Source organism: Triturus cristatus, chromosome 3_2, assembly GCF_964204655.1.
Source record: "Triturus cristatus chromosome 3_2, aTriCri1.1, whole genome shotgun sequence".
In the NCBI taxonomy this organism is placed as follows: Eukaryota; Metazoa; Chordata; class Amphibia; order Caudata; family Salamandridae; genus Triturus; species Triturus cristatus.
The window spans coordinates 1,047,500,365-1,047,525,362 of record NC_140584.1 but is presented as its reverse complement, the minus strand read 5'-3'; the positions used below and the strand labels follow the sequence as shown (position 1 = coordinate 1,047,525,362).

Below are 24,998 nucleotides of genomic sequence, written 5' to 3'. Positions count from 1 at the left end.
AACGTGTATTTGTAAAGCGCACATTCTCCCGGAGGTATCTTCGCGCTGAAAAATAGATGTTTATTGTTACCTAACCCAGTGGTACTCATTGTATCAACCTCACATGGATGAAAGGCTGAGTGGACCCGCCTGGATTTGAACCTGTGACCATTAGGTTGGATACAGGTCTCTGCAGTGGACGCATTAGTCCAATGAGCCACCAGACCCAGATATGCATACTAGAACAGTACATGAAAGCATATGCAAACACAAACAAAGCTAGGACATTGCAACACCAATGCAAAGAGAATTAATCTCTTCTACTCAGAAGAACTAGACAAAAGAGAGTTCTCTCTCAGGGGATCTCCATCTATGTTGTGACCTTGTTCGTGACCTGGACACATGGTGACAATGTGGTTTCCATATGAGATCCAATATTGTCCTCCCCGCTATTGCCCTATCCATGCCAGTGATTTTATGATTCCCGCTTAGGCCACTGAGCCACTATTCTCAGTTGGGCTGCTTTGTAATATAGGACAAAGTCTGGTAGCACTACACCCCTTGCTCACCTCAGAGTGTGAAATGTAGACGTAGCGTGATGTAGCGTGTGATTAGTGATCGAATCTTGGGGAGAAGTTCCCTGTCTATGGGGAGTGCCTGAAAAAGATATAAAAATGTAGGTGGTACTGCCATTTTAATCGCATGAATGCGGCCCAGCCAGGAGATGAACTGAGGTTTCTGCCGTTTGAGGTCTTGTTGGAGCTTAAGGAGAAGAGGTGGAAAATTGGCCTTATAAAGCCCCTCCAGGCGTGGTGTTAACTGTATACGTAGGTATTGGATTGAGCGGTTAGCCCATTGAAAAGGGGTGCGCTCCCACAGGTCATTAGCCTCTGCTGTCGGAACCGCAAGATTGAGTATGAAGAATTTGTCAAGATTCACTTTGAACCCCGCCACTTTCTTAAATAGGGTCAGTTCTTCCTGCAGAGTGATGAGAGAGGTAGCTAGTTCGGTGAGGGACAGTAACGCATCATCTGCAAACAGAGAGATTTTGTCTCTCTCCCCTTAAGGAGATTCCTTTTATCTCTTGAGACTCCCGTATTCTGATCGTCAGGGGTTCAATGCTTAGCACGAATAGAAGGGGTGACAACGGGCACCCCTGCCTATTCCCTCTGAAATGGGAAACGCGGAGGATGCAGTCCCATTAACTTGCACTCTAGAGCGGGGTTGCACGAAGTTGGCCCTGATCATATTTATAAATTTGGTTCCGAAGCCAAGGTGCTGTAGCGTGGTAAAAGAAACTCCCAGTCCACCCTGTCAAATGCCTTCTCAGCATCCAGGCCCACTAACAGCGCCGGTATCTTACATCTTTTTTCTTTTTCAATTAAGTGTATTGTTCTCCGTATATTGTCGGTGGTCTGCCTGCCTTTGATGAAGCCTGATTGATCAGGATGGACTAGGTCTGGCATCAGGTCATTCAGCCTCGCCTCCAGAACTGCAGAGTACAATTTAGAATCTAAATTCAGGAGTGCGATGGGTCAGTAGGATGCGCAGTGGAGCGCGTTTTTCCCCGGTTTAGGAATCACTATGATCACTGCCTCTGCCATAGACGGGGTCATCCCTACCACCTCAGCACTGTGGTTGAGGAGCTGTGTTAAGTGGGGAATGATGTCAGGCGCAAATCTTTTATAAAAATGGGCCGCCAGGCCATCTGGTCCAGGTGCCTTTTTGGATTTAAGCGCTTTAATTGCCGCACCCACTTCCTCCTGAGTTATGGGAGCATTGAGGGTGTCATTCCAGGTCTGGGAGACTTTTGGGAGTTTCAGTGACTGTAGATACTGAGTTTGTTCATCCTTGTCTCGTGGATCCCCTGTGTATAATTTCTCATAGAATTCCCTGAATAAATTGGCCTTTTCGATGTCTGAGTGCACTGTGATACCCTCCCAATTTAGTATACCCCCAATGTATCCTTTTCTCTCTTTTCGCTAAGCTGTCTGGCTAAGTGTTTACCTATTTTGTTCCCCTGCGTGTAGGAGATCTGACGTCAACGCAACAAGATGTATTCCGCCCTGTTGTTGTATATTGCTCTCATCTTCCCCCTGAGGGTGGTGAGTTTGCGTTGCCGTACTCTTGATGGTGTGCTCTTATGTTTCTTTTCCACCCATTCCAGCCCTTTCTCCAAGCTCTCTCTCTATCCCTAGCTCTCTGTCTGTTTAAGGTGGCATTGAGTTCTAATAATTTATTTCTTATGACCACTTTGAAGGCGTCCCAATTGCTGAATGCCGAAGTGTCCTGGGGTGAATTTAGTTTAAAAAAATCTGTAATTGCCTCCCTCAGCGAGTCCCTCAGCAACCTGTCTCTCATCAGGGAGATCGAAAAGTAAAACCTAGGAGTCCTGGGCGCGGCATTGCCCCAAATCGAAACGGGGTAATGGTCAGACAATGTGAGAATTTGTGCCTCCAGGAGAGAACCCAATAAGCTCTGACTAATAAAAACATAGTCAATCCTAGAATAGGATTGGTGCACATGAAAAAAGTGTAATCTTTGGTCGTGGGGTAAAGGGTACGCCAGACATCTTGAAGTCCGAAATTGTGGAGAGTCTGCTTGGCCCCCTCAGAGAAGGAGATTGTAGCCGTCCTATGTGGGTGGGTACTGTCTAATTCTGCCTGCCAGGTAAGGTTAAAATCTGCCAATAGGATCGTCGAACCTTCTGCAAATTCCCCTACTTCGTCTAGGAGTGATGTCAAAAAAGCGGGTTGGCCCACATTAGGTGCGTACCTTGCGACAAATGTGCAGTTTCCCCCCCCCCCCCCCCCCTCGTAATGACCCCTTCACCATGACTATCCGGCCGTCCTTATCGGATTTGACAGCTGCTGGTTGGAATTTGGTTGAGCTATGGAACAGGAGCGCCACCCCTCGTTGTTTGATGACTGCCGAGGACCTATATATGAGGGGGTATTGTTTGTGGTGTAACCTAGACTCTTCTGCACGTTTTAGGTGCGTCCTCTGTAGCGCCACTATCTCGAATTAATGGTCTGTTAAGTATTTCCAAATTGTTTGCCTTTTAAGTGGCGAGTTTAATCCTTTTACGTTCCATGTCACAATAGACAACACCATGACGTTATTTAATTCCTACCTCCTCCCACCTATCTACTGGGTCAGCAATCCCGATTTTATCTCTACGCTGTCTAGTCAATGGGCCTCCTGCTCCAACTCCCCACCAGAGGGCCATGTGGGCCAAAGACTGAGTGCAAGGAAAGTTTTCTGTCAACCACCATCCTACATCCCACCACCCCCCTCCTCCCCCCCAATTCCCCCTCCCCCCTCCTCCCCCCCAATTCCCCCTCCCCATAAAGCAAACTACATTGTCAACAACAGCAAATACCAGATAGGTGTTGCATCTCCGGCTAGTGGTATACCATTAATTGGGACATGTTGGTGGATGACATAGCTGGAATCCACATCCCTGTCCGTCCCAATAGTTCAAGATTGCCGCCAATTAGCAGTGCACCCCTTCCCCTGCAGAGAACGAACCCTTAGCATACATTGGTGCCCCATCCTCGAGCACACCAAGCGCGACATCAATCGTCGCTCAGGGCGACAGCCCCACAATGGGGTTGAGTGCAGCTGACTTGTTAGTCTGTGCTTCCTGCCTCTCCAATTGCTTACGGATTAATTCGGATTCCTCTGGTGTTTGTACTCCATTCGATGCTCTTGGAAATGTCTCTTCCTGTCGCCTGCATCTTTTCCTGTGCTCTCACTTTATCTACAGGAGGGACCCCCAGTAATCTCAGTCCTTTATCGTACTACGTAATGTGGCGCAACTGATTGTTGTGCTCAAAACTCAGGTCAAACGGATATATCCACCGATATTTGATTTGATCGCAGCTTCGTAGTGATGGGCCTAAGCTGCTGTCGTCGGGCTAACGTAGCAGGCGCCAGATCTTGGTAGATGCTACAACGGAAACCCTGAAAGGCGATGTCGCTCTTTTTCCTGGCCTCCTGCAATACCGCCTCCTTAACTTTAAAAGAGTGAAATTTGGCAAGGATATTGCGTGTGCGGCGGCGTTCTCCAGTAGACTGACCCCCTACCCTATGCACTGGCTGTGCCTTTAGGGGTTCCTATTTCAGAATTGTTGTGTCTGTGCTCTTGTTATAACCGGCAGCGCGCCCAAGATCTGATTGAGCGGGAATTTCTGCGGTGCACAACATCGGACAGAGTCCCAGCGCTGACGGAAATGTTTGCTGCGATTCAGACCTCTTAGTGAACTTCAGTGCAATTGGTGCTCTCGAAGCCTTACTGTATCCTTCCGCCTTACTGCAGTGTGGTTTGCATGACGGGGTGTCATGGCACATGGCGGAGGGTAGCATGGGTACTGTATCCTTCCGCCTTAGTACTGTGTGGTTTGCATGACGCGGTGTTGTGGCACATGGCGGAGTGTGCCATGGGCAACTTACTGTACCCTCTGCCTTAGTGCTTTGTGGTTTGCGTGACGGGGTGTTGTGGCACATGGTTTACTTCCATGTCCTCCACTTCAAGGAACATACAACAAAGAAGCGCCGGGAAATCTCAACCCACAGAGGTGGGGTGCTGCGGTCTGAAGTCAACAATCATTGGTAACAATAAGCATTGTTGCAGCAGACGAACAAATGTGCCCGTTATATGAGCTCACTGCTTGTTAGAGCTGTTCTTAGCTGTGTCATGGAGTACTGGATTACCTTTGGCACACTCCTGCTCTTGTGTGCAGTACTTATGTCACTACACAGGTGTTCCTTCGTGAAATACTGTACGTCTGTAAGTACTGTCTTCTCTTTGAAGTACTATACGTGTATAAGTACCGCCTCCTCTGTTAAGAGCTATGCCTGTAAGTACTTATTACACTAGCTTTTCTGTGAAATACTGCATGCATGTAAGTCCATCTGCCAAGGGCTCTCAGTTAAACATCTTTACTGTGCTATTGATTGCAACAACCAGACTTTGCATCCAAGGTTTCCATAGCAACGAACCTCTCTGGTTCTCATCCATATGTATGTATGTGGCGTATTGGAACAGCACGACCGAGCAGTAAAGCAATGGAGCACTGTAACCTTCAGACAGGCACGGGTTCCAGAGACAGGCGCAAGTAGAGTGTGCTAGAGCGGGTTCATGCAAGCGAACACTCACAGACTGCCCTAGAGAGAGGGCCTATAGAGGCGATCACTCGCAGAGTGCCCTATAGAGGGGTCCAACAGACTAAAGAGTGAACTTTAGAAGGGCCTTTGAGCTGTTTCTGTTAGGCTGGCTTAGTATATGGTGTACACCTATTGGTGATACACCCTGCACAGAGTCCAGGCAACCGTTAGCAATAGTGTAAGAGGTCCCTGATAACCAAAGTTCTCAAGGGGTAGCTGTGGAGAGCAGCTAAGGCTTATCCAGGGGAGTGTAAAGCAGGTGCATTTACCACACAAGTCAGTCAGTGATATCCACACAGGAAAGAACCACACCAGTGTTACAACAAGCATTTGCAATGCAATAGGTCTCGCGTTTACGCAAGTTTAAGCTATTGGCATTATAAATGACAATGCCTTTTATTTATGTTGTAAAAACGTAAACAAAAATAAAAGGCATTGTTATTTGCAATGTCAATAGCTCAAACTCGTATAAATGCGAGACCTATTGCATTGCAAATGCTTGTTAATAATGTGTTTTTAACAATTAATGTGCTAGTCTTGGCCTTCCTGAAGTAAGGCGAATTTCTACAATTTAGAAGATAAATTTTAAAGAAGTGCTCCGGGATTCCTGCACATGGGTGGGGCTAGTCAGTGCCTATGGTTATCAATGGAGTATGTTTCATAGAACAGTAGGTATTCTCAACTGTAACTAGAGTAGTTTTATTCCTCAGACATTGCGTTGTGTGCAAGAGTCTCACTAAGCCCTTTCAATGCAGTCTACCTTTTCACCACCTGCAAATGAGGATACTTTGGATATCATGAGTGGAGTTCTTGAAGAGATCATCTGACTGAAGCGGGTGAAGGCAAAATTTTGTAAAATTAAGTTCCTCATCTGTATATAGTTCTCCAGTACATGGATCTAACACAGATCCTTATACTTTTCGAGAATACTCTGTCATCAGATGTGACTCTTTGGTAGAAATAGCTCATATGTGCACACCAACGCAACTTTTTCAAAGTGTTATAATACGGATTCTTTTTTCCGTGATGCTGAGCAGGGACATGTAAACATTGGGAATCGCATAGGGGAAGGTACGGTTGACTACATGTGAATTTTTGGAAGATATAAATTCTAGAGAACTATATTTAGGGGCAAATACATTTTTTCCCCAGCATTCCGTCATATATGGATTTGCTTGCTTTTTAGGTCTTGCCTACGCAGCGCGCAAGCGCTGCTTAGAGGGACCTCTTGCCATCGCTCCGTACTTTTTTGGAAACTCGTGCATGTTTTGCACTGTTTCCAATGAGTACTCGTGCATGCAGAGCGTTTGCCTTGCGGGAGCGAGCAGCGGCGCCATATGTTTGCAATTATCGCGCCTTGCTGCTCGCTCCCGCATGGCAAACGCACTGCATGCACGAGTACTTTAACTTTCACGACCGCAGGGCCGCGCTCGTCTTTCAGCGCTTGTGTTTTTTTCTTCCTTAAGGCTATTGAAACACTTTGACTGCTATTACGGATGGGAACCACTGGATGGCATTCCTCCCGTAACATGGTCCACCGGCTGCTCACTGCCACGGAGAGAGCTTGACTCTGCCGTGCTGTAGTGTTCTGTTTGTCAGGAAGTGCGCCTTGTGCCTCCGTGAGTGTCTGTGTGTGAGAGAGCTTACCTCGGCCGTCCTGTAGGGATCTGTTTGTCAGAGTGTGCGCCTTGTGTCACTGTGTCTCTGAGTTAGCTGGTATCCATGATTCCGTCTTGAGAGGCAGCCGGCCCCGCGTCCTTGCTGCTTCCAAGGCTTATTTCTGTGCGCATGGAAGCCCAACAGGCGCTCGAGGCCGCAGATGCGAGTGTGTTCATTCTGCGCAGCGGCGGCGATTGGACTCAGTCCAGGATTACTTCACGAGACGTGTCCGTGTTCAGATGTCACACGGAGAGGTGGGAGCGCTAATAAGGAGGGCATCGATGCTTTGATCAAAGGGGAACGGGGGTTCGAGGAGGGGGGAGTAGAGAGTCGGGGAAGGCCACAACAAACCATGTAAAGCAGATGGTCTTAGATATGCAACTCACGCGAAAGCTAAGAGAAACGCATAACCTACACCCACTGAATGTATTTATTGGCTTTATTGCCTTTACAGTTCAGTCATCATGCAAGGTGGCTGTGAGCACACGGTGTTTTTTGCAGCCACCACACTGCAAGCTCTTATTAGCATCTTACCCGCGCTAAACTAGTCAAGTTATAAGCATCTAAGCACTAAACTCTATCCCTCAAGGGTCTGGTAAGATTAAATCAACAAGATTAGTTCTATTTCATAAAAGGGAGAATAGTGTTAACCTTTCGCAGTGCTACATGTAGTCTTTCTACAGGCTACCTGTTTGACAAAAACCCTGCCCTCCTCGGATCTACGAGTTGTAGATGTGCATGAGTTCTCAGATGCCCAATTCTTTCCTTGTACAGAAATGCAGCAGCCATGCTTTTCCAGATGCCCACTCACATGCATTCACTTTGCTTTATTTATCCACCCTTGGGATACCTTGTCCAATGTATCTTCGTCCCTGATTAACAGTGAGGTGCATGTCTTGCACAGATCTGAAGTGCTTCATTATATGAAAAGGAAATGGAGCCTAAGCTAACCTTATAGAACTCTCACCTGGGGCCCTTTAGATAATGAAGTTTAGAAAAAAAGATTACATGATGTTGCCTACTAAGGGGAACTGGATTTTGAGGGGTTTGTACGTCTGTTGTCACATGTCAGGAGCTCACAGGGGCCCACAGACTGTTCACTATCCAAAACCCACCCTAGGGCATCGTGTACATGTGTCTGTCTGTGCCGTCCGTCATTCTTTTTCAAGGGTTTGAAAAGTACATTCAGTCTTGTGAAAATAAAGGCTGTTATGTTGAAGATGGAGAGCCCCCCAAATAGGTGTTGAAAAACGGTGGCAGCGTTTTGTTTTCACCTGACATCCTTCTTTTGTTTTGTTTTTTTGCGAAAAAGCAAACAAACAAACGGATGTACTTGTGCTCTGTACTTGCAAAGTCCACGTGATATGCCACAGAATTATTTAAACCCTCTGTATGTTGCGTTAAGTATATTCTCAGCAGTAGGACTCAATACAATGACTCATGTCTTCAGCCCATACCCCTGTACCATCTGTTATTTGAATAGAGGCCGTGCCCCCTAAATTAAATTGCCCCGTGCCATCTGTTGATGCAGACACCCCTTGTTTCTTAAAGCCTAGAAAGAGCCCAGCTCTGATTTGCACTTAGGTTGCACTTTTACTTCCTTCAGTAGCAGTTTCCTTCCTATTCTTTGCCGTAACCGGGCTGTGTGCAGTGCTCTTTTCAGTGCACTTTTTAATCTAAAAGCTACTTCTGTAATCCCTGATGGAACTTGAGACAGAGCTCTTCACAGATTCTATGGACAAATTCAGCTCGATTTCCTTTTAATGGTTGTAGAACGGCCAAGTCTGTGAATTAACAGATTTGGGGGTGGTGTGCTTGCGTCATGGATAAGCACTACTACAAATATTACTTTATTACTACAATTCCATGAAGGAGAGCTAGTTGTTGCCCAGCTTAGTCTGCCACTAATTAAGTCAGGCTCTGATCCCATTTTTCTCCTTCTTGACTTGAGCAAGTTGTGTGACCCTTGTGCTCTTCCTATTTACCAAACTAGTGGGCATCTAAAAATATCATCCAACGGCTTGTGTTTAAGCTATGTAATAAACACATACACAGGGATGAGAAAGAAAGTACATATATTGAGAAATGTGTACTTCTCCAGTGTTCTCTTAACTGTATTTTCTTTTCACTATATAACCCCCACTCATCTCTTTCTGTTACAACTCCTTTTTCAAGAAGAGAAGTTGACTTTCCCTTTGCTTCAACACAAACTGTAGGATCTTTACACAGTTCTAAATAAATATACAGGGCACAAGTCCTATAAAAAGAAATGGGGGGACTGACAATATGCAAATGACCTCATGATGACATCACGTGTTGAACGTGTCCCGGTGTCTGAAAATTACACCGGGACATGTTCAGCATAGTTCTTTGGGGCCCAGCTTCTTGGCAGGGGGACAGCGTCCACCCTGTGAAAAGAGTGGGGGGACGCTGTCTACCTGCGTGTACCCTCGACTCGAGCCCTGTAAATATATATATATATATATATATATATATATATATATATATATATTCAGTGAAAAAACCATAGGTTTCACACATGTTATAGTTAGCTGGAAAATTTAATGATAAAAAACCAATGAAATTCCCCCGTTATAGTTAGTGCAGGCAACTATAACTCACGCGACCGCAATCCTCTGCTGATGACATATGTGTCTTTATGAAAAAAAAATATTTGTAATATATGTATAGCTAAAATTTAATGGAAGAAGACATGGGCAAATAAGTGTCTAAATACAGTATTAGCATCAGCAGAAGATTGCGGTCGCGTGAGTTATAGTTGCCTGCACTAACTATAACGGGGGAATTTCATTGGTTTTTTATCATTACATTTTCCAGCTAACTATAACATGTGTGAAACCTATGGTTTTTTCACTGAATTTGCAAGGTTTTTTAAATGCTAATTCCTAACTATAACGTGTGTGAAACCTATGGTTTTTTCAGTGAATTTGTACGTTTTTTTAAATGCTAAGTTACTTTACTCCATTCGTGGCGTGCGCGCCCACTTAACGCAGTTCGTTCCGTGCGCGCACAGTGCACTTCGCGCACCATGCGCGCACAGTGAGCACGCGGTGCGCTTCGCGCACCGCGCACCCACTTTACGCAGTTAGTGCCGTGCCCGCACGGTGGGCACGCGGTGCGCTACGCTCACCGCGTGCCCACGTTACGCTAGATGGGCCATGTACGCACGATGCGCTTCGCGCACCGTGCGCACATGGAGGACATATGATGCGCTTCGTTGTGAAAGGTAATATTTTAATTTTTCGAATCTGTAATATGCCATGCACAAATGGTGTCCTTCGGGAAAAATTTGCACATGGGGTGGGGAGAGTATGGATATTTTTTTATTTTTTTATTAATTATTACCGTACGCGTACGGTAAGCGTAATCGGCAAAATTATCGAAAAAATTAAAATTCCGTTTTTGGCCTTGGGGGATCTTTGAGGACTCCCTCAACATGGCTAGGTGCTTAGGAGCTGTCTAAACAGCCCCCTTACATGTTTTTGGCATTTGTTTTTTAACCCCCTCTCAGACTGCGAGAGAGAAAATGGCGGCCGCCGCTTCCTGGTTTCGACCGATTCGAATGTTTACTAAGATCTAACAGCCAATCAGAATCGCGCTCGCGCACGGCGGCGTGCGCGTTCGGTAAGCGCACCGTAAGCGCACCGTAAGCTGGCTCAGATATATATATTGATTTAAAGGCTATTTTCTCAGAATCTACTGAACAGATATACACCAAACCTACAAAAGGCACTTCCTTGACCTGTAGACTACCTCTCTGCCAAATTTCAAGGAACTCTGTTTAGCCGTTCGGGCTGTAGCTGTGTCTAAAGGTCCTATGGAAAAATGCATGGGAAAAACGCGTTTTGGGACCCCCGTTTTATCTCAGCCCCCGCTTGACGAATCCCCCCGAGACTTTCAGGGTAGGAGCGGAGCGGAGCGCCCCATTAGTTTTGAAAATTTCGCGAGGATTCGTCGACCGGCGCCAAAGTTATTCCAAATAGAATGTTGCGGTTTTCCTATGGAAACAGGGTCCTAACTATAACTACCTACTGGCGACCGCCAGTAGGTAATCTATATATATATATATAAAAACACACACACACACATCACAAGGTTTTGATGCTTGTTAAATATGTCAACAAGGTTGTAGCTTACTGGATCCTATTGCTGATTAATAATGAATCAAGATGCCAAACGTGTTTGCTGATCGTGAAAAGCACATGACTGGTGTTGCATCTGATTGCTGCAGTAGGGTTTTCTGACAAGTGCACGACCCTCTGTACCAGTCTGATGCTAGTGTGGGTGTGAACATATAAACGGTATGCAGCACATGGACTGTTTGCAGATTCTACAATCTCCATTCCTTTTTCCTCCTACTTTGGAAATGCTGTTTATTGTGTTATGCCATCAGCGTTGGTACAAATCATGTCATGTGTAAGTTATCACTGAGTATGTATGATGCTGTCTCTGGCACTGCAGTGTAAAATGGGCGTGTATCATTTTTAAAAGACAAACTCTGGGTTCCATCGTCACTTAAGTTCCCCTCGACTGTGGGCTTTGCATGGATCTTGTCACATTCCTTCTTGGTAGGGAACCCGAGTAAGCCCTCGACTGAAGCTTTCTCACTATGGGTTTTATTGTGTCACACCATGGCAAATGGTGAGAGGAGTTGGCCTAACGGCTAGGGCGGTCGACCTCGAATCTGGGGAACTGGGTTCCAGTCTTGGCAATGACGCTGAAAATCCTGTGATTCTCCAGTATTTGGGTGTCTTTCATAGATTCACATGCTTGAATATTCCCCGTCATCGAAGTGGGAGTCCCATGGTACATATAAAAAAAAGCAATAAGCCTTATATATATATATATATATATATATATATATATATATATATATATATATATATAATACGTATATAAATGAACATATATTTTAAAATAACATACAAAGTCAAAAGTACCATAGGATAACATTGACACATAGGAATGCATTGAAAAAGAAATCACTTTACTGACATATCCATGTCGTTTTTATAGTCCAAACTCCAGCCAATCAGGCGCAAACACCCTCTAGAACCTTCTCCTCAGAAGCTCAGGCCCTCAGATTTTCTACCGCACGTCGTGTGAAGGGAGTCTCCCTGAGCTCTGCTCAGTTTTTCTCTGGTTTTGGATATCTTCAGCTTTTCCTGATGTCTTCAAGTAAGAAGTCTCTTTTCCGTCCTTGCGCTTGTTGTGGGAAATTAAGGCTCTTTTCAGAGGACCCTCACGAGAAGTGTATATACTGCCTCTATCCAGACCATGAGGTAGGAAACTGCAAAATTTGCAGGACTTTTTCTCAGAAGACTCTAAAGGATAGAGAGGCCCGCCTCCTTCTGTGGCTACAGAAGTTGAAAGTCACAGATAATCCTCTCTCTGACGCCGAAAGTGTGGCTTCTGGACGCACTGGAGCCTCCTCTAAGCGTAGCAGTGTGCATGACTTGCCCTCCCCCTTTCTTAAAAAGAGGAAGCTTCACCTTCTGGAGGTTGCTAAAGTGCCACTACACTCTGCTGCTACGCCCACGCCCCCGAGATCTCACTCTCAGGCGTCTGTGGCTCTCCCAGCGCATGTTTCCTCTCATAAACGTGCCAGACCGTCAACGGGGTCGTCGACGGTCACTCCGTCGACGAAATATGCTGCTTCTAGTACTTCGTCGACGACGGTGACGACGGCTTCCAGCAGTTTCCTTATGCCGTCAACGGCGGCTTCGTCGACGCTATCTTCGTCGACGTTGGTTTGTGTGTCCTTAAAATCTGTCTCGTCGACGATTCCTATATCTTCGTCGACGACGAAGAAACCTGTGGCTGTCCCGTCGACATCTAAATCTTCATCGACGACGATCAAGAAGAAGAGATCCTCCTCGTCAACGGTGACTAAGGCTTCGTCGACGATGGCTTCGTCGACAGTGGTGGCTTCGTCGACGGTGGCTTCGTAGACGGTGGCTTCGTAGACGGTGGTGGCTTCGTCGACAGTGGCTTTGTCGACGGCGTTGGCTAGTTCGTCGACGGCAGGTCTCTCGTCCATGCCAAATTTTGCATCTCTTCCATTGGTGCCTGTTTCTACGCCAACGCCTGCTTCTTTCGATGATTCACTCCTACAACGTCGTCACGGTGTTTTGGATTCCATTACAGTGCCACCAGCCGCGCAACCACCGCCACAACTGTTTCCCTCTGGCAATGAGAATGATTCTGCCTCGGATGATGAAATACATAACACATTCCGGGCTGCTCGCAGTCCATTGGAACTTTTCATAAAGTGTCAAGATTACGACGATGAGGACCAGGAGGACCTTTATTATAAGGAGGAGAGGAGGAACCTCCTGCGCAGATTCCGATGGCACAGTTGCCATTATCCCTCATCTCTAATCTCCAATTTGTGCTGGAGGATTACAACCGCCGTTTCCCACGGCTCTCCACGAGAAGCGCCTCCGAACACTCCAGCTCCTCCTATGCTGGCGGCGGAACCAACACCATCCGTCCCTTTACTAGTACCTCCTACAGAGGGTGACGCTGACGTCCTTCCGGTTAGAGAAGACGGTGAACTCCTGGGTGATGATGATACTATGGCTGATTGGGACGATTACCAGATAAATTTGCCGTCTCCGGGGTCACCAGTGAATTCTCCTCCTGTTGATATCACAGGTTTCCATCAATTGATGGAAAGGGCGGCACAGCGTTTTCATCTGCCAATGGTAGTGTGAGAGGAGGATTGCTTTTTATATGATTTTAAAACTCAGCCGCAGAAGCAAGTTCGGGCTGTGCCCATAGTTGATTTCATCTGGAACGAGGGTATAAAATTGATGAAAACACCAAATTCAATTCCTGCAGTTCTCCCGCGGTTGGAGAAGAAATATAAGGCTCCAGACTCTTCTCCTGCTTGCCTGGTATCCCAGCCAAATCCGGATTCTGTGATAACCCAGGCGGCACAACGTCGCTCAAGGAATCCGTCTTCTCCGCTTACCTCTCCACCTGACCGTGATGTGCGTCGCTTGTGTAGGAGAGTAGGGTCTGCTTTCTATGTTCACCCCCACTTTTTGCTTTTGCTTCACTGGTTTTCGACTTAGATGTGGCTGTGGGCCTGCTAATCAGACCCACAGCCCAGCTGTTCTCTCTCTAAATTCACACTATGTACTTTAGGTACATAACCAAATTGGTAAGAATCACCTTCTAGGGCCCTGTACAGTGTACCTTCGGTACCCAGGGCATAGGTGTACCCTAGGCCTACCAGGGGCTGCAGCATGTATTATGCCACCCCTGGCTGACCTTCCATTATGACACAACTGGCTGATCACTCAGCTAGGGCAAGGTCGTGTAATCACCCCTTGCTTAGGTGTAGTATTCCTATACCTACCTTATATATAGACACATGGGTAACCTATCAGTCACTCCTATGGCAGGCCTTAACAATCCTGAAGGCAGAGTGCTTGGTAACATGTGAGATGGTGCGCTAGCATGAGCTGAGCCTGTCTGCAGCTTTCGGAACCATGTCCTTATAGCTGTTCTATGATATCGCCTACCATATACTCTTAAGGTGCCTTATAATCCTCGCGGTTATGGTAACTATGGTTTGGCTTTATCAAAACATGTCGTGTAAGGTGTCTAACACTTTGGAATAATACCCCCATACCATTTCTGGCGGTGAGGATTGTGAGAAGTTGGCCTGATGTATGATGTCACTAGTTCTAGTGTACACCTTATATCAGTCCAAACAACCCTTATGGTGATTGGTTGTAAAGTCAACCTTATAGACCAGCTATCCTAGTGGTAGCATGGACAAGAGCAGTCTTAGGCTAAACTCTGAATGGCATGTGAAGCCAGCTGTGATACCATATATAATCCCTTGAATACCAAATGAAAGGACACCACAACAGATATATATATAAAATAAAGTGTATTTATTCTAGTCAAACCCTCAGCACTCTTTATGAGATTCGAGGTAAGTACAACACAGTCTTATTTAAGCATACATTAAGTCACACAGGTAAGTAATACAGTTAGGCCCTAGGGGCCACGCAAACCATATACTAAAGAAGTGGTATAAGGACCACTGTCACGGAAATAGGATAGGCCTAGGCCTAGGGAATCGCTGGGGCTACACTACACTAGCAACAGTTAGGAAGTGGGAGGCCCACGGGATTCAGGTGCAGAGTGGAAACACTCACGCGTAATGCGTAAAAGTCGATAGAATTACTAGCAGTTAGAAATTAACAGTTTAAGGACACTTCTGAAGCAGCTAGAGAGTCGAGACTCGGAAACTAGACCCTAGGATAGTCACTACCCTTGTGAGCACCGAAGTACCCAAGTTACCTAGCCCACGGGCTGCGGGTGCATAGGTGTGAACTTGCGTCGGGTTTCGTCGTGGACTTCTATGGATGCCTGAAGGAAAGTTGCTGACAGGCAGTCAGTGAAGAGTGTCCGGTGGATCCCAAGGCTGGGATCAAGAAGAGAGGAGACCTGCAAGCAGAAGGGACAGAGTCAAGGTCACTAGCCAGTGACCACGTGGAACCAGGAAGGAACCAGGCGATGTTGTGAAGATTGCAGGTGAAGGTGAAGCTTGTCGCTGCAGCCACGGGGACCAGGAGGCGTCGAGGACGACCAGGACCAGGACCAGGAGGCGAGCTGTCCCACAAAGGCTCTTGCTGTCGGCGGCGTCGAAGTTGAACTAGGACTCACCAAGCCTTGGCAAGCGGAACCCACGAAGAACGGAGGACTTGCTTCTGGTGCAGACCAGGAAGGTCTGGGGTGCTTCTCTTTTGCAAAGAAGCGGGAGCCAGTCTGGAGGAGCCAAACCAGCAGTGAAGATTTCTGGATGCGTCGTCACAAAGGCCACTAGCCAATGGGCAAGCAACCGGACAGACGCGGCAAGCAGGAAAATGCAGAAGGGCCCCACGCAGGACTCGTGGAGTGTGGGGGGCTGATCTTCGGTGCAGATGGTGCTTGGGGTTGGGGCTTCTCAATCCCCGGTGCACAACTTCGAGGGTACCTCAGAAGCTGCGCTTGAAGATACTAGCCACTTTTCCCAGGTAGCCGGTCCCACGTCTCTCGTCGCCTCCACGGATCTCAGCACGGCTGTGGATGTGGATCAGGGTCGGAGAAGTCTGGAAGTCAAGGCTCTGGTCAGGCTCTACAGTCGGTCCCTCGTAGAACTTCAGCAAAGCAAAGGGTAAGTCTCTTGATGGTGCCTGTTTGCACAGGGTAGCCACTCCTTGGCCACAAGGGAGATTCTTCAGTCTTCTTCTTTCGTCGAATGTCGAAGGTCCAGAGTTTCTGTTCAAGTTGCAGGTTCAGGATAATCTAATCTCCTGGGGCCCAGCTACCACTCTTATACTAATCCGGGGGGCTGGGTTACCTGCTAGGTCACGCCTTATGGGTGGGACCTGGGAGGGGGGTGGTTACACCCTCTTCCCTTTGTCCAGTTTCGTGCCAGGACTGGGGCTGGAGTGCCCCAGCACCGGTTTGAACTGGACTATGCATGGGACACCTTGTGTGCCCCAGGCACGTCTCATTCCTTTCAGCCCTCCCTGCCCCAATACACTAAAGTCTGTCTGGGGAGGTGCTAGCACCTCCCCAAGCAGGAAACCTATTGTCCAAGCCTCCCTTGCCGGGATCACTCCCAGCAGCAGGAGGTCTGACTTGTGTCGTGGCAGCAGCATCCATTTTGTGATGCTGGGGCTCTGGTTAACTTTAACCGGGTAAGTAGGTTACAACATGTCTTCTCCCTCTAGAAGGGAGGGATAATATCCTCATCCCCAGAAATTTGATGGGGGTATTATTCCAAAGTGTTAGACACCTTACACGACATGTTTTGATAAAGCCAAACCATAGTTACCATAACCGTTTAAGATTATAAGGCACTTTAAGAGTATATGGTAGGCTATATCATAGAACAGCTATAAGGACATGGTTCCGAAAGCTGCAGGCAGGCTCAGCCCATGCTAGAGCACCATCTCACATGTTACCAAGCACTCTGCCTCCAGGATTGTTAAGGCCTGCCATAGGAGTGGCTGATAGGTACACATGTGTCTATATGTAAGTTAGGTATAGGAATACTACACCTAAGCAAGGAGTGATTACACGACCTTGCCCCAGCTGAGTGATCAGCCAGTTGTGTCATAATGGAAGGCCAGGCCAGGGGTGGCATAATACTTGCTGCAGCCCCTGGTAGGCCTAGGGTACACCTATGCCCTGGGTACCTAGGGTACACTGTACAGGGGCCAATAAGGTGATCCTATCCAAATGGGTTATGCACCTAAAGTACATAGTATCAATTTAGAGAGAGAACAGCAGGGCGGTGGGTCTGATTGGCAGGCCCACAGCCACATCTAAGTCGAAAACCAGTAAAGCAAAAGCAAAAAGTGGGGGTGAACATAGAAAGCAGACCCTACTCTCCTACAAGGATAGTATTCCTCCCTTCTAGAGGGAGAAGACATGTTGAAGACCTACTACCCGGTTAAAGTTAACCAGAGCCCCAGAATCACAAAATGGATGCTGCTGCCACAGACACAAGTCTGACCTCCTGCTGCTGGGAGTGATCCCGGCAAGGGAGGCTTGGACAATAGGTTTCCTGCCTTGGGAGGTGCTAGCACCACCCTAGACAGGCCTTAGTGTATTGGGGCAGGGAGGGATGAATGAAACGAGACACTGCCTGGGGCACACAAGGTGTCTCATGCATAGTCCTGTTCAAACCGGTTCTGGGGCACTCCAGCCCCAGTCCTGGCGCAAAACTGGACAAAGGGAAGGGGGTGTAACCACCCCCCTCCCTGGTCCCACCCATAGGAGGGACCTAGCAGGTAACCCAGCCCCCCAGATTAGTATAAGAGTGGGAGCTGAGTCCCTAGGACTTTGGATTATCCTGATAACTGAACTTGAACAGAAACTCTGGACCTTCGACATTCGACTACGGAAGAAGACTGAAGAATCTCCCTTGTGGCCAAGGAGTGGCCACCCTGTGCAAATAGGCACCATCAAGCGACCTGCCGTTTGCTTTGCCCGAAGTTCTACGAGGAACCGACTGCAGAGCCCGACCAGCGCCTTGACTTCCAGACTTCTCCGACCCTGATCCACATCCACAGCAAAGCTGAGATCCGTGGAGGCGACAAGAGACGTGGGACCGGCTACCTGGGAAAATTGGCTACTTGCTTCCAGCGCAGCTTCTGAGGCATCCTCGAAGTTGTGCTCTGGGGATTGAGAAGCCCCAACCCCGAGCACCATCTGCACCGAAGATCAGCCCTCCACACTCCACGAGTTCTGCGTGGGGCCCTTCTGCATTTTCCTGCTCGACGCGTCTGTCCGGTTGCTTGCCCGTTGGCTAGTAGCCTTTGTGACGACGAACCTTGAACTTTCCACCGCTGGTTTGGCTCCTCCAGACTGGCCCTTGCTTCCCTGTGAAAGAGAAGCACCTCAGGCCTTCCTGGTCTGCAACAGAAGCGAATCCTTCATTCTGCGTGGGTTGCGCTTGCCAAGGCTTGTTGTGTCCCAACTCGACATCGACGCCGCCGACAGCAAGAGCCCTCGTGGGACAGCTCGTCTCCTGGTTCTGGTCGTCCTCGACGCCTCCTGGTACCCGTGGCTGCTGCGACAAGCTTCACCTCTTCACCTGCATCTTCACGACATCGCCTGGTTCCTTCCTGGTTCCTTCCTGGCTCCTGGCTGGTGACCTAGACTCTGTCCCCTCTGCTTGCAGGTATCCTCCTTCTTGATTCCATCCTTGGAATCCACCGGACACTCTTCACTGACTGCCTGTCAGCATCTTTTCTTCAGGCATCCATAGGAGTCGACAACGAAACCCAACGCAAGTTCACACCTATGCGCCCGCAGTCGGTGGGCTAGGTAACTTGAGTACTCCGGTGCTCACAAGGGTATTGACTATCCAAGTGTCTAGTTTCCAACACACACAAATCTCAGTTCGCGCCATATTCACAGTACTTTCCTAGGCGCTACTCTCAGTACCTCCATGGCCATGGCTTTTGTTTCCGACGACCGGCAGAAGCGGATCCTGCAGCTCGCAGCTCACATCAGATCAAAACGGTCCGTTTCAGTGAGCATCTTGAAGTTCTTTCTGGGGATGGCGTCCTCCTGCATTTCTTTGATCCCACATTGCAGACTGAAGGGTCGTCCAATTAGGAAGAACTGGACAAGCAGTGGCGTCCGGTGTCCGGTTCATTCAGCGACCGGATCTTCGTCACCGCTCGCATGGAACAAGCTCTGCGCTGGTGGACGCAACCTCGCAACAGGCACTTCCTTCTTGGCAAGGGCTCCAGAGCTCGTCCTTACCACAGATGCCTCCCTGGAAGGGTGGGGAGGTCACCTTCAAGGATTGTCCATCAAAGGCAAGTGGAATCTGTCCCAACGTTCTTGGCACATCAACAGGCTAGAACTGATGGCGATCTTCCTTGCACTCAAATCGTTTCGACTTCTTCTTCAAGGGGAATCAGTGCTCATTCAAACGGACAACACCACGAGCATGCACTTTCTAAACAAGCAGGGCGGTACCAAATCTCTGCTGCTTTCCCAGCTAGCTCAGAAGATCTGGGATTGGGCCATAGTCCATCAGATCACGCTAACAGCAGTCCACCTACCAGGCATTTCCAACATTCTGGCAGATTCTCTCAGCAGGTCCGCGTCATCGACCCACGAGTGGGAGTTGCATCAGCCGACTCTGGACTTCGTCTTCCGCCTCTGGGGTCACCTGGGCTTGGATCTCTTTGCAACTCCACAGAACAGCAAATGCCAGTCTTACGCAAGTTGGCTTCCCCACAGCGGGTCATGCGGGAATGCCCTTCTTTTTCGCCAATCCCGCTGGTACTCGAGTGTTGTGAAAAATGCGGAGACAACCATGCCACATTCTCCTGATTGCTCCCCGGTGGCCTCGGCAGGCATGGTTCTCGGAGTTACTGCTCCTCTCACAATGCGAGCCCATCCTTCTTCGCCCCCGGCCGGACCTTCTCATGATGAACAACGGTTGGATCTGCCATCCGAACCCCAGTTCGCTCATATTGTCGGCCTGGAACCTGAGCATCTTGAATTTGCTCACTTAAATATTTCGTCTGCCTGCAGAGAGGTTCTTGCCAGGGCGCGGGCACCTTCCACGGTGAAGACCTACAAACTGAAGTGGAAACGCTTCTGCCATTGGTGTTCGTCTGCTAACATCCACCCAGTGCACGCCTCTCCGGCACAACTTCTGCCTTTCTTTTTGCAGTCGGCACAGTCAGGACTTTCTCATTCGACTCAGTCTTTTTGGCAGCAATTTCTCGTTTTCGCCAGGACGGCTCTTCCTCTCTCTATTCGTCTAGAGTGATTCAACAGTTCTTTAAGGGATTGTTCCGGATGTTTCTGTCGTGACAGCGTTAGGAGCACAATTGTGTGGTTGCCACTAACCTGACTAGAAGGCAGCAGGGACGGTGTCAGATGAAAGTTCCCTCCTTCCCGAAAGTGCGTCGTGCCCAAGAGAGGAGTACACTACTCTGTGGACAGACGTCCCCCCGGGGCAGAAGGGAATAACAAGGGATAGCTCTGTGTGGTGCTCTTTTGGAGGCGGCTATGGAGAGTTTTCAGTATCCGCAGGCGTGTCGGGGGAGTATCGCACCAACTGAAAACGACAAAGGCAGACGTTAAGAAGAAGGAACAGAGTCTCTCCTATGGAGCATAATCACCCTTATTCGCAAAGGAATTCGATTCCCCCCTTGCTACCTGAACGAGATTAGGTTTACACTATGGAATCCCCCTTCCATCTGTGGAGTCGCCAAGAAAGAAAACTACTGCACGTCTGGTGCAGAATCCACCTCGTACTGGTGGCACCAATGTACGTATGTCTCAACAGTTAAGGCTGTCCTCCCCTCACGTTGTTTGCAGCACAGCGTGAAAAAGAGCAGCTCAATCGCACTGCTAATTATTGTTCCCGTCGGAGAAGATCAAGGGAATCAAGGGTACGAGTTGAAAAATCACGCGTGACTTGGCCTAAGTACCTAGGGTAATAACGGGCCCCTGTCGAGTCAGGAAAAGTAAGTAAAGAGGGTCTCGCACGAGCGAGGAGCCCTACCTCAGCCGTTCGGGTAGCTGATGAGAAGTCTTGTAAAAAACGCCCGACCTCCGGCGGGGATGCACCATCCGCCTTACGCTTGTTTGTGACAGCAGAATCTCTCTCCGGGAATCCTCGCAGTCCTCGGGGTCCTCGAAGTGTGGAACACGCCCGACCTCCGGCGGGGAAGCATCGTCCGCATGGCGCTCGTGGGTGACTTGGAAAACGGGAACGATTGTCAAGCCCCATTTCCTGGAACGGGCGGGGCTATATAGCCGCCCAATCAGGAAGCTCGCTGGTTCTGGCACTCCGTGACTGAAGAGAAGGGTGTTCTGGGATGTGCAGTTTTTGTGGCCGCGGTTTGGTAGCTGTATTTAACGCAAGTCATGACAGTTTCCACCCATTCGGCGACCCCCGCCCACATGGCATCTTAACATCGTATTGGCGCAACATATGAAGGCGCCCTTTGAGCCAATCCACTCAGCAGATTTTAAATTCTTGACCTGGAAGGTTGCCCTCCTGCTTGCTCTGACTTCCTCACGTCGAGTGAGTGACATTCACGCCTTCACAATCCAGCCTCCTTTCCTCCAATTTAAATCGGACTGTGTTATCCTTCGAACTAACCCAGCTTTCATGCCGAAGGTGCCGTCCGACTTTCATCTTAATGAACCTGTGATTTTAAAGACCTTTTTTCCTCATCCACAATCTCCAGCGGAACAGAGTCTGCATTCGTTGGACTTAAAGAAATGCCTCAAATTTGATATTAGCAGAACGGCACCCTTTCGCCAATCTGACCAACTGTTCGTTGCCTATGGACGAACCTGTAAGGGACATTCTGTTACCAAGCCAACAATTGCACGTTGGATTTCTTCAGCGATATCATTCTGCCATCAGAAGGCTGGCAGGCCTCTTCCTTCCGGAGTGAGGGCGCATTCTACAAGGGCAATGTCCTCCTCTACTGCCCTATTCGCTGGTGTGCCGATTCATCAAATCTGCCGGGAAGCTACGTGGTCCAGCAGGCACACTTTCACGAGGCACTACTGCCTGGAGGCGATCAACGAAGCCGATACAGCAGTGGGCCAAGCAGTTCTTCGTAATCTTTTCAAATAAGGTGAGCCTCTGTTACTTCCCTCCTCCTTGGGTTGTTATCAGTTTTGTGATTCTGTGATGCTATGTCATTGTATTTCATGCAACTTTGATACTGCCTCTTCAGGCGGCAGAGTACTGCTCACTATTCTATTCAAGCATGTCAATCTATGAAAGACACCCCAATACTGGAGAAGAACAAATGTTACTTACCTGTAAACTGTGGTTCTCCAGTATTGGTGTCTTTGATAGATTCACATGCGACCCACCCTTCCTCCCCTCAGGGGCTCTCTTCTCCTCATAAACTCTTTTGTCACTCTTGTGCTACGAAAATCTGAGGGCCTGAGCTTCTGAGAAGGTTCTAGAGGGTGTTTGCGCCTGATTGGCTGGAGTTTGGACTATAAAAACGACATGGATATGTCAGTAAAGTGATTTCTTTTTCAATGCATTCCTATGTGTCAATGTTATCCTATGGTACTTTTGACTTTGTATGTTATTTTAAAATATATAATGTTTATTTATATATGTATTTTATTCATATATATATATATATACATACATATATATATATATATATATATATATTATCTACTGGCGGTCGCCAGTAGATAGTTATAGTTAGGACCGAGTTTCCATAGGAAATCTGAAAATTCTATTTTGAATAACTTTGGCGTCGGTTGACGAATCCTCGCAAAATTTTCAAAACTAATGGGGCGCTCCGTTCAGCTCCTACCCTGAAAGTCTCGGGGTGATTCGTCAAGCGGGGGCTGAGAAAAAAGGGGGGTCCCAAAACGCGTTTTCCCCATGCATTTTTCCATAGGACCTTTAGTCGAAGGTACAGCCCGAACAGCTGAACAGAATTACTTGAAATTTGGCAGAGAGGTAGTCCTCAGGTCAGGGAAGTGCCTTTTGCAGGTCTGGTTCAATCTATTCAGTAGTTCCTGAGAAAATAGCATTTAAAAGCATATACATATCTATAAGCGCGCACCGTGCGAGCACCCTAACGTGCGCGAGCGTAATTCTGATTGGTGGTTACATGTTAGTCAACGTTCGAATCGGTCGAAATCAGGAAGTGTCGGCCGCCATTTTGTTTGTTTTCAGTGCGAGAGTGAAAAAGGAAGGTGGCGAACGTGAAAAGGGGGCAGGGTAGAGAGTTCCTGACCCCCTAGCCTTTGTCAGAGGGTCCCTGAAGGACCCCCAAGGCAGAAAAAAAATATATATTTTTTTTTAAAAATCGCGACCGTGCGCGCACGGTTAGAAACCAAAAAAAAATAATAATAATTTATAATACGTAGTTTATTGTAAAATAAATATATAAAAAAAATAATAATACATAAATAAATTAGCATTTAAAAAACCGTACAAATTCACTGAAAAAACCATAGGTTTCACACATGTTATAGTTAGGAATTAGCATTTAAAAAACCTTGCAAATTCACTTAAAAAACCATAGGTTTCACACATGTTATAGGTAGGTGGATATTTCACTCGTAAAAAACCAATGAAATTCCCCCGTTATAGTTAGTTAAGATAACTATAACTCGCGCGACCGCCACTCTATCACAAGGATGATGTCATCAGTGATGTCATGAGTGATGCCACTGACCATGTCATGAGTGATGTAATATGTGACGTCATGAGCAGTGGATTGCGGGCGCGTGAGTTATAGTTATCTGAACTAACTATAACGGGGGGATTTCATTCTTCTGGGCAAATCACTTAACCTCCCTGTGCCTAACAAAAACAAGCATTGGCATAGACAAGAGGTCTCGCCTTTGGGACCTTATAAGTGTTTAGTTATCCAGCACAATATCCTTGGTGCAACAACCTCAACTGTTGTATGGCTAAACACTTATAAGGCCCCAAAGGCGAGACCTATTGGCTATGCCAATGTTTGTTGGAATAGTGAAAAAGCAAGCGGTTGTCTATATTTAAGAAGATAGATTATAAAGATGTGTTTTGGGATCCCCACATGTGGGCAGGGCTAGTCATTCCTTATGATTTCAATAGAGATTCCCCTGAGAGGGAGCTAGGTTTACAGGTAAGAAACCATTCCTTCCAGTAAAATAGGTATTGCCCATTTATATTTAGAATACAGCCAGATAGTATGTCAGGCATGTAGATAGTTATGTGTAATTTTACAAATCTAATAATTATTAGTAGCTCCAAATTCCTATTTTTCTTGAATTCATGAAACAGTTAAATGTAGCTTCAGAGTTAAAGGCCATGATGGTTTAGAAAGTTATTTGTTTCAGTTGAGGTAAATACACCTTTAATAATACCAACTACTCTTCAGAATAATTTAGATTTTTTATTGAGAATAGGGTATCAAAAGCAAAATATAGAAACAAACTTTCTTTTTTCATTTGTTTTGCAGCACATGAGAGAGGTGGCAGAGCGGCGACAGCAATTAGAGCAAGAGCATGAAGATGCACTAATAGCTCTGCGAGGGAGGCAAGAAGAGGTCAAACGACTCCATCAGGTATACTAAATGGCTTTAGTGGTGATTGTCTGTAGCATGACACTGTAAACACTTTAAGAATTTCTGACTGCTACATGAATAAGTGATCAGTATAAAATTCTTTTGATGATAGGAAATGATAACATTCATGATTAAAGGACAATAAAGATTGTATTTCAGCAATGATAAATTCATGACCACGTCTGGGAGACAGAGCAGCATATACAAGCTTACAGTAATCCGGGGCAAAGATCTGAATTATGGTACAGCTGTCTGGGGTCCAGAGTTTCCAGCATAGAAACTGAAATGGCGAAGTAGGCAGTTGACAATGACTGTTTTAATGACAGTCTACAAGGAAACCTGGAAGTATGAACTTTCATTTCGATTTCTGATAAGAGATACAGAAATGTAAAGAACCTTCAGAAATTTCAATTAGTGGAAAAACAAACATTAAATTTAATGTATACACGTCATTGTGAGCTCTCTTACTGATGTAACTTTTAATTTGCATCCATCTGTATGTTGTTTGATATTAGGCTCATGTCGAAGCAAAGAAGGAGCATGAAGGAGCTGTACATTTACTGGAGGTAG

General features: G+C 47.2%; 1 protein-coding gene across 4 annotated transcripts in view; it reads left to right on the top strand.

Moving 5' to 3' along the window:
- Window positions 1–24,998, top strand: part of TSPOAP1 (TSPO associated protein 1) — a 3,327,443-nt gene that overhangs the window by 1,426,071 nt on the left and 1,876,374 nt on the right. For all 4 annotated transcript variants that reach the window (XM_085649739.1, XM_085649737.1, XM_085649736.1 and 1 more), the window contains exons 9-10: window positions 24,324–24,428; window positions 24,944–24,994. In XM_085649739.1, the coding sequence (XP_085505865.1) occupies window positions 24,324–24,428; window positions 24,944–24,994 (156 nt within the window). The remainder of the gene's footprint in view (window positions 1–24,323; window positions 24,429–24,943; window positions 24,995–24,998) is intronic.